We start from the raw sequence: 9,855 nt of genomic DNA on the forward strand, positions 1-9,855 counted from the left end.
ATTGCGAAGAGATGTTTTATTGAAAAATCAACAGTTAACGATCTGATTGTTTTCTTTTTCTCAGCTTTTTTATTTTGGCCCACTTAAAATTTTCTAATTCTGTGTAGGATGAGCGTCAAACTTTTTCAGGCTCAGGTTTTTTACAAGCATTTTGTTTTGTTAAATTTGTTTGGTGGGTAGCTTTTGATGCTAAAACTAAAATTTTGTAGCTAAAGTAAAGGCTAGACTTTGCAGTTTCAGTTGCACCATCAAGCTTTCCACGAGTTATAATTTTTCTAGGCGTTTCATTGAGAAGAGGACTTTCGGGAGTGAATTGCTTCCAGTCAGAATATTTCTATCCCATGAAGCATCGGGTTTTTTTCAACTTGTCGTTATGCTCCTACAAATTTTTGCGCTATTGAACACATTTTCTGTTATTTCCATTTTGTGTAGTCTGAACATCTTCAGGGTTTATTTGTACAATTTCAATGGTCCCAATGGTCCCAAATTTTCAGAAAGTGTCAGGTTTTTAAAAGATTTAATTGTTGTTGCTGTTGTTCTACTGAAATTACAACATATTGCGTGGACTTTATGGCGGATATCTGCTGATTTGTAAACAGTTTCTGCAAATTTGTGTCTGGAAGCTTCAGGTTTTTATAAGTTTTCGTTTTCTTCTTCGAAAACCTTGTTCAAAGCTTGATGGAATGGGGGCGAGAAATTGAGGATCAACCAGGAAATGGACTTTTGGTGTCAACAAATAACGAACGAGGCCATGGGTGAATGTCCAATTAAACATAACTGAAGAAATACAACGAAGACAGCTTGTCTGGTATGGACATGTTGAGGGAATGGGCGAAAAGAGAATCCCTAAAGAAGTTCTGAAGCGGATACCAAGCGAAAAAAAGGTGAAGCGGAAGACCGAAGAATGCAAAAAGCCATGTTGGGAGAAACCCCACAACCAGGGAAATAGGAGGATAGAAGACAATGGAGGCGAGGAACCGGAAGGTGCACAACGCGATAGACCCGAATATATATAAGATCTACTAGTGTTTAAGCTTGTGTAAGTGTTAAATCGTAATTTAAAATAACCGACATGTTAGGGAGTGATGGTGGGAATGGGCCAGAAAGACTCCTACGTGGGGGACGAGGCCCAAACCAAGCGCGGAGTGCTGACAGTGAAATACCCGATCGAGCATGGGATAGTCAACAATTGGGACGACATGGAAAAGGTATTTTTGCATGAACAACCAAAATTTCCACTTAGATGACGCTGTTTGCAGATTTGGCACCACACCTTCTACAATGAACTGCGGGTGTCGCCCGAGGAGCATCCAGTGCTCCTGACCGAGGCCCCATTGAACCCGAAAACCAACCGCGAAAAAATGACGCAAATTATGTTCGAAACGTTCAACTCGCCGGCCATGTATGTGGCTATTCAGGCCGTTCTTTCGCTCTATGCTTCCGGAAGAACTACCGGCATTGTCATGGATTCTGGCGACGGCGTGTCCCATACTGTCCCAATCTATGAAGGTAGCTATACTGATTCAAATATCGGATCATTCCTTTTGAGATGTATAAAGCTAGGATCTCACTTACTCAACCAATTTTGTTTTTTTGAACAAAAATGGCAGGTTATGCCTTGCCGCATGCTATTCTACGCCTAGATCTAGCAGGACGCGACATGACCGACTATCTGATGAAAATTTTGACCGAACGAGGCTACAGTTTCGGAACAACAGCCGAAAGGGAGATCATCAGGGACTTGAAGGCATGTGCAATTGTTTCCTATAGTCCTCCGACTACACAAGTGGATTTTAGGAGAAGATTTGCTTTGTGTCGCTGGACTTTGAGAAGGATCTGGCCGTTGCGAGCGTGTCCAGTTGTTTCGAAAAGTCCTACGAACTGCCCGACGGCCAAATTATTACACTGGGAAATGAACGGTTCCGATGTCCAGAATCCATGTTTCAGCCTTCATTACTGGGTGAGAACGAGGCTGTTTTGCCCTTTATACTTTTATAGGGTGTTGTTGCGAGTGGTATCGAAAAAGGTGTCTTTTTGGGTCAAATCAATTAAAATTTGAACATTTTTGCCATGTCAATTTCAAAATGACCCTGCATTTTCTTAGACAAAAGAGATGCAAAACATATTATATGCGAAAGTTTCTTTATAATGATTGTTGAATAATAACAAGTATACAGAGGCTCAGATAAAAWAGTTATCGGACCTGAACTCATTTTTAATKRAACACCCTGTATATTTCAATCTAAAAAAATTGCATTTGCATTRCAATTTGCCGGCGATTATGGGGAAGTTTTCACTTCTGGTCTTAAGTACACACCCTGATTTTATTCTCTAAAARAACTGGGTAATTTTAGGARCAAAAATCTACTTYGTTAGAAAAATCGTAAYTGGGGCAAGAAWTYGGASMAAGAAATTTGGCATCCAAAATATTTTCTCTAGGTTGATAAAATCTCCCATTATTTGCACCCTGGGGATAATGTGAGAATATTGGAGTTTTGCCACTGGTGTTTAAATAAACCTAATAAAGATCGTCCTTTTCACAAGAAAATAACTTTATTTCGYATTAGTTCTTATCGTTGCCGGATTTCGCATTCTTAGTGAACCACCCTGTATATGCCCGGCGATTGAATAGTTGCATAAACTTAGCAGATTTGCGTCAATTTTGCAGGTATGGAAACTCCAGGAATAGCAGAAACGACTTTCAATTCCATCATGAAGTCAGATATGGACATTCGTAAAGATTTGTACGCCAACACGGTGCTTTCAGGAGGAAGTACGATGTTTCCAGGTAAAAATGCTRCTCAAGCAACCCCTTTTAACGTTGCAGCTTTTGTCCTTTTGTTCTTTTTTWAAACTTTTGTCCTTTCAAGACTAGATTAAATAGAAAACTAGCCAAAGTKCTGCTGRTATATTTTTAATTTTGCAATTTTATTGTTTCCTAAATTTTCGCAAATTTGTTTCTTTAAAACGAATCGAATTATAAATGTTCCATTAGGATATTGAGCATCTGGGTAGCTTTTAGTCTATGAGCAGCTATTCCGAAACCGCTTTTTTATGCTCTTGTTCATGATTATGACGACAGCTCGGTCTTCTGGTGAGATCCAATTATACGCGGTGATTAAAAATTAGTGCCATGCCTCTGGAGATGTTTCCTAGAAATATGTAGAAAGCACAAAGAAACAATAATAATTGCGATAAACTGAAATATTCGCCAAAAACTAAATAGGAAATTTGGCATCAATGTACTTGATCGCACCTCCAAATGGCGCGTTTCTGACCTATTTATATTACTTAAGGATGCGTTGCTTTATTCGTAAATCCAGAAAGAAAACAGGTGGACCTAAAAGGATAATTGAGAAAAAAGGTCCCCGATTGTCTGCAGGGCGACAAATAAAAAATGCAAAATTTTGCAAAGTTTGGCATGCTTTTAGTTGGACAAAAAAAGGTTTTTGGGCCCCAACAAAATTTTTAAGTTAAACCAAATAACGCAAGACCAAAAAAACCAAATTAAAATACCAAAATCTTCAGTTTCACGGTCTAGAGCTTATGTTGAAGCTTAAACTTCATAGATCATTTAAGACAAAAATTTTATATACAGGGTTGCATGAAAATCACCTAAATCCGAATTGTTACCCGAAATCTGTGATTCTGAAACATTTTTAACAAAGTGAAGATTACTTTCGAAAGTTTCGTTCATCCTTGCAACCCGGTATATTGAATTATTTTTTCCACTGCGAAATTTACGCTTCAGCCTAAACCCTATATTTTAAAAATGGGTTCAAGAGACAAATTTATCACTGCAAGACTAAACAGTTGATTTTTTAAAGACTACTCGGTAAATAAACGATGAGTGAAAATATCAAAACATTTTTTGAGATGTGAGCTCTTAATGCTTGTGGTGTTAAAATACAAAAAATCGTGTTTTCTTTCACCAATTTTTAGAAAATTTATCTGACTCACTCATTTTTGCAAAACCACGCATTAACCGAAAATGAATTGCACTAAATAAAGCTTGAAACACAAATAGCTTAATACTCTGGAAATAATAGAAAATAAAATATCTTTTTTGGGTCTTTCACACTGATTTATGACTGCACAAATAATTTTAAATCGCGTTTAATGTAAAACGTTATAAATATATGCCAAAAATTTCAATGGTCTCATTGTTACCCATGCAGGAGAGACCATGAGGCGCGCACCATTACAGATGTGAGGTTTTTAACCAAACAATATGAAACAAACTGAGAGCAATTATAAAGAACACATTAAACAAACATTTTTGGAAAAACAAAACAATTTGCAAGAAATAATCTACTTCTACTAACTTTTTTGTTAATTCTTAAATGGGTCAGTTCAAATTCGTTTTCATCGGTAGGGTTTTTGCTTTGATGTTGCGGAAGCAAATTCTACTAAAACATAATTACAATAAATMCTAAAACATAAACAAATAATARAGCGATAATCTCTTTCTAACTCTTCATGCGATGTCGGATTTAAATCAAGCACATAGTTTTTGGATGAAGCATCAGAATGTCATTTAGTTTCCTCTTCTTCATCGTCACTTTCGCCAATTTTCTTTTTATTCCTGCGATTTTTGTCTCTTTCTTCTAACTCGTTTTTTTCGGCGAATCATAATGCTTTCTTCTGAGATGTTGTAAAATGAGGCCCCAGTTAACGAAGTTGTCCTTAATTTGCAAAAAATCTATTACTCACAAAACTTTTGTGAGTGCGTAACACTCGTTTTGAACCACATGCACAATGCCTCCAAAGCACTTAACGCAAGAACAAGAACTTGGGACGACAATCGAATATTTTTCCAATAGTTAAGGGTGTACTTCACACCGAACAAAATGACTTCGACCTCAAACCTTTTTCCAATGTCTACTCAGAATCATTTCTGATCACCAGCTTTTAAACATGTTTCCTTGTAAATAATATAAAATCAAATAAAAGAAGTAACCGCATCAAATTGTTGAGTAGGTATTTAAGAGCAAGCAGTTACTTACGCCAAATTAAATCTCTTCTAGGAATAGCTGATCGAATCCAAAAGGAAATCGCAGCCTTGGCACCTGCGTCTATGAAAATCAAAATAATTGCACCTCCAGAAAGAAAATACTCTGTTTGGATTGGAGGCAGCATTCTGGCCAGTCTCAGCACGTTCCAGCAAATGTGGATCAGCAGACAGGAGTACGACGAGTCCGGGCCATCGATTGTGCACCGAAAATGTTTCTGATCTAAAACCACCTTCAGCCTGGAGGGTTTTAAAAAACGCAATACGTTTGTAATCAAATAAATTCACTATATTTCTCTAAAACTTTTTTGTAAGTTGCAACCTTGACACAAGATCGGGATATTATGAGTGAAGAACCTACTAACTAACACTGAGTATGTTCACGGCTGAGAAACTTAGGTGCTAAACTACTCTAAAGATAAGACCTACGTAAAATCACAGTAACGAATAACTTCGCAGCTTTTACGCGCAAGCCTTCGACGATTAGTTTTGGAAGACGCCTAACTACCTAGGAATATTAACTGGGATTGTTTGTGAAGCTTCGATCTATGCGCACGGTATTTCCTCAGCATATACAGATTCTGCAAGCTAAATAGGATACAAACTAACAACTACACTTACGAAAATAGAGAGCCACTTTTTTGCCAAAAATACTAAAACTGAAATAGCTCTATAGGCGAGAGAGAATAGTCTGTTTTAATCGGAAAATCGCAGGTCTTTTATTATTATTTCCGAAGGACCCAGCAAAACGACACTCATTCCAAAGAATAGTGGCGGACGAGGGTTTTTTCATAAATTCAAAGTATTATAACTTTAATACCAATTATCCGATCTCAACTAATTTTTTTTCATTTGTAGTTTAATTCTTTGACTATAATTTCATGCGGAAGCAATCTTGGCTTTAGAAGTGTTTCAACACTATGTTGAGTTGATGTCGCTCTGTGCGTTATAACTCGCTCCTCACTACGCTGCACCTGCAATTACGCTTAACCTGGTTCAAGGTGACTCGCAATGAGCGCACCGTAAGTAAGATAGAGAGAAACTCATAAGAAGAGTAAGACCTGATTTTTATACCAATTTTTTTAATATTTGTGTTGGTACCCTGAAGCAAATTGGGCACGTTTTTTATTGTTCACATTTGAAAATAATATTGTTAATTAAAGCCTCTTTTATTCTTCAATCCTTAGCTCATTTTACACGGATTTCAGGTTAAATGAACATATCCGTCTACTTTGTGCGAGCTCTGTGTCTCGTTTTGCAAGATTTTATCACGTACTGATAAATCAGATAAAAACATGTACTTCGTCCTTAAAGAGCCACTTTGTATATTTCGAAAGAAGCAGCTAAATTTGTTCCCATTTTTCCTACGCATCTAGAGCGGCAACGGCAATTATGAATTTCTGCACATCTCTGTCGTGTAACAAAAATAATGATACTTTGTCGATAGTTTGGAGAGTTGCTGGATCCTTTGTAGAATTAATTGTACCATAAACCAGACTTTTCCCAACTATACACACACTGTATATGTAAACTGTGTAAATTCTATTCACACTTTGTTCATAATAAAAAAATAACTTCAAAACTCTTACGTTCTATTGTGGAAATTGAGGAGCCTTAGCAAAACCGGCATACAGTGACTGAATTAGTGTCTGCAAGTTTTGCTAACAGTATCGAGTCGAGCTCCTCAAATAATACGACTTCTACCTTCGGTTCCGTGACCGTTTCCGTCCAAGGACTGTACATCGCTTCGAGCTGGATCGTCTCGTTAGTACAGCCGGATTGTTCAGCCACGGTAAACAAAAGTTGCTGAAGAAAGACATTTTTCGATTGGTAGAAGCGGTGGAGAAATGCATAATCGCTAATAATTACCCAACTTTCAGGAAAACCTGCGGAATTGGATGTCCGAACGCAGAAACTGGCAGTTCGTCAACCATTTCCACGTATTTTACATCGTCCATTTTCGGCCACAAGGTGTACAACAAATCCTGGTCGTTTTCCCCTTTGGAACCGTTATTGGCTATTCGTTCTTGCCGCTGCTTTAATTTGTCAATCACTCTCTGTTCTCTGATTCGCTGAACATCCCATCTGCAAGGCGATGCTTTGGAAAAAATTCGCAAAAAAAACAATAAACACTGAACCTTTTTCTTCTTCGCTCATCAATCTCGAGCCTCAAGTGCCGCTTGTTGTACACTTCGTCGTCCAAGTTCTCTGTGCCCTCCATCGTGTAGCAGCTGGTAAAGACTTTGACACGCCATCTAGGCACCTACAAAACCATTAAAAAGCCACTGTTTTCATTCAGTTCACTATTCCTCTGCCACTCAGACTTGCCTCCAAGTTTGCACTTCGGCCCTGACTGTCTGCCTCCGGTTCAGCGTTGGCGACATCCTCATTTGCTTGGCAAACGCAGTAGGGTTCATTGGTGGACAGTATTTGACTATCTTTTCCCACACCTGAAAGCGGAAATCATCATCAAAATCCCTATAGAAGAACCCATCCGCCACACTTACGAAGGCGTATCTTTTTCGCTCGCATTAACGTTTTGCTCTCGTCCAACATTGGTTGGTCGTCTTGGGATAAAACTGACGAGCTGCTGATCCGTTTCCGCCTGATGCTCATTCTAATGTTTTTCATCGGATCTAACTCGCAAAAGTTGTTCACTGTAAAGTTGTATTCGGACAACGAGTCTTTGCCGCACTCAGTAGGATCACTTTCCGTTCGAAAACTGTCACTCAGATCAGTACCGATACAGTCTTCAATTTTCAATTCGCTTTCATTTGCCAGCGTCTTCTCGTTCGTATTTATGCTTGTTTGAGATTCAGCCTCGTCCAGAACAGGATTTGATTGGTGGTTGGTTGCTTCCAGAGACCGGCTCAACACATCCTCACCTAATAGCGAAGAAACTCCGTCTTCTTTGCTTTCTTGATCGTATTTGGTGCATGAATCTTGGGTCATATCTTCCGCAGGACTGCTTGGAATCGCGTTTTCTAGATCGACGACGATCGGCTGCTGCTCTGGCTGATAAGGAACTCCTTTCTCTATGCACAAAAGACGCTCCTTGAGCTAAAACATTGATAAATGGTACATTGGACAACCCAGCTGATTGTCTTCCATGTGGCCCATGGAATGACTCTTAGAAAATTGGACAACTTAGCTAATTTAACACTACTTAATGGACTACTCGCGCCTTTCTTGGTCGTTTTATTTGAATTGTTAGTGATCTTGGTCTCCAGATATTTTTTATTGCTTGATTTGAAAAACGAATTTATTGCTGCAGAAAAGAAAATCTGCTCTGCATGTACTTATGCCTTTTTTAAAATGTGGACGGACAAATCCAAGCAGCGGACTGTTTTTTGGAAAAACGCTCGGATCTTTTAATTTTTTAGTTGCGAATGCGATTTTTTATACCAAATCGATTTACGCAAAAATAAGTTACGACCTTCAACTTTATTTTCTCAAATGAAAATTGATGTGATTCTTAAAATAAATCGGCCTTTTCAGGACTACAGAAACCTGAAAGAAATCCTCCGTATTAATTGCTGATAATGTTGTTCTCGGTAATCATACTTAGAATTCAAGGAAGAATTCAAAATTGAAATAAAAAATGGACGCTTCCATTTGAAAAAAATACGCTGATGGTCACAACTTATTTTTGGACCACAATGTATATACTTGGTATAAAAAAACGGTCCGCTAAATTTTTAAATTATTTTAAACATCACTTTTGGGGAGTTTCAGTGTGGAAAAACTTTGGATCGTCATTCAATCAGCAAAAAAAACCTGTAGAAAATTTGACCAAATCGTTGCCAAAGTCGAAGGACCAAGAAGTTGACCTTCAATAATTGGCCAACAAATCGGGTCAACGGAAGTAGTGTGCATGATGAATTTATGCCATGCATGGCAACAATGCGAAATAGTAAACAAAGTGTCAAACTAGACGGCCCCATGTTCGATAGTAATAAATCAATAGATTAATTGCGATTACCATTTCATTTTCCCGCTGAAGCACGTAGATTCGATGCTCCTTTTCCAGAATTTCCTCGTTTTGCTGCTGAATCAAATCGTTGTGCAAAATTAGCCAGTCTTTCAACGACTTAACCTCACTTTCGATCGGTTGACAGCTGGCGTCAGATGAGCTCACCTCCGCATTTTCTGCGTAATTGCCATAAACCCTCTCGTCCGTAAAATCGTCAAATTCAAACGGCGAATTTGTGTACGCACCAGTCTGATTATCGTACGTTAAACAATCTCGGGAATCGATTAACTTTGCGTCGCTTTCATACTGGAAATTGTCGTTCATTTTCGGCACAACTCGACCTATGTTTTGGTCATTGTTTATGCTGGGCAAACGCATAATCGTCCGAAAAACTCGACTGTTTGGCTATAACAGCGGAAGCCGGAACAAGCATTGCGTCCGTTTTTTATGGGGGCGGCAGCATTAACTTCGGAACGGCGAATGCAATAACCACACTAACTGAACGGTCTGATCGCACATAATTCGAACCTCTTGAACTAGGCCCCCAATATGTTGTTATTGCATAAACACTACGGTTTGGGCTTTTAAGGTTGCTGCAGCAAACTCTGGTCCATTTCACGGTGGAATGCAGATGCTTTGAAACTGCCAACCAGAGATAACTGATTTAAGCGGGTCAGAGACGCCCCAAGCGGGCAGAAACATTGGCATAGGGTGGGTAATAACTTCCAAAAAAGCTCCGCGAAAAACGCCGCGCACTACAAACACTAAACAGCGGAAACTCGCTTGTTGTCGTTGTCACCATACAAGACAAGATTGACAAATAGCAAAACACAAACTGTCTTGCTTGTCGATGTTGACACTGACAAAACCG

The 9,855-nt window shown here is 38.7% G+C and overlaps 2 protein-coding genes across 3 annotated transcripts in view; one reads left to right on the forward strand and one right to left on the reverse strand.

Moving 5' to 3' along the window:
- The window catches only part of LOC109544131 (actin, cytoplasmic), a 36,973-nt gene extending 31,659 nt beyond the window's left edge, over window positions 1-5,314 (forward strand). The window contains exons 2-7 of the mRNA XM_019914173.2: window positions 1,080-1,208; window positions 1,260-1,509; window positions 1,611-1,747; window positions 1,798-1,960; window positions 2,669-2,788; window positions 5,028-5,314. Coding sequence (XP_019769732.2) covers window positions 1,080-1,208; window positions 1,260-1,509; window positions 1,611-1,747; window positions 1,798-1,960; window positions 2,669-2,788; window positions 5,028-5,233 — 1,005 coding nt within the window. The 3' untranslated portion in view covers window positions 5,234-5,314. The remainder of the gene's footprint in view (window positions 1-1,079; window positions 1,209-1,259; window positions 1,510-1,610; window positions 1,748-1,797; window positions 1,961-2,668; window positions 2,789-5,027) is intronic.
- LOC109544123 (male-specific lethal 1 homolog) lies at window positions 5,279-9,855 on the reverse strand. 2 transcript variants are annotated; one of them, XR_007280620.1, is made up of 7 exons: window positions 8,994-9,855; window positions 7,519-8,071; window positions 7,340-7,461; window positions 7,150-7,274; window positions 6,881-7,096; window positions 6,601-6,817; window positions 5,279-5,599 (listed from the first exon to the last, which is right to left on the reverse strand). XR_007280620.1 is itself a non-coding variant. In XM_019914164.2 (6 exons), exons 1-6 carry the CDS (start codon window positions 9,360-9,362, stop codon window positions 6,712-6,714), a joined length of 1,491 nt encoding a protein of 496 aa, XP_019769723.1. In that variant the 5' UTR covers window positions 9,363-9,855; the 3' UTR covers window positions 5,279-6,711. The 2 variants fall into 2 exon arrangements, 1 of the variants encoding a protein (XP_019769723.1); XM_019914164.2 differs by having other exon boundaries at window positions 5,279-6,817.

Source organism: Dendroctonus ponderosae, unplaced genomic scaffold (assembly GCF_020466585.1).
Source record: "Dendroctonus ponderosae isolate FM_Combo_2020 unplaced genomic scaffold, Dpon_F_20191213v2 Dpon_F_20191213_11, whole genome shotgun sequence".
NCBI lineage: Eukaryota > Metazoa > Arthropoda > Insecta > Coleoptera > Curculionidae > Dendroctonus > Dendroctonus ponderosae.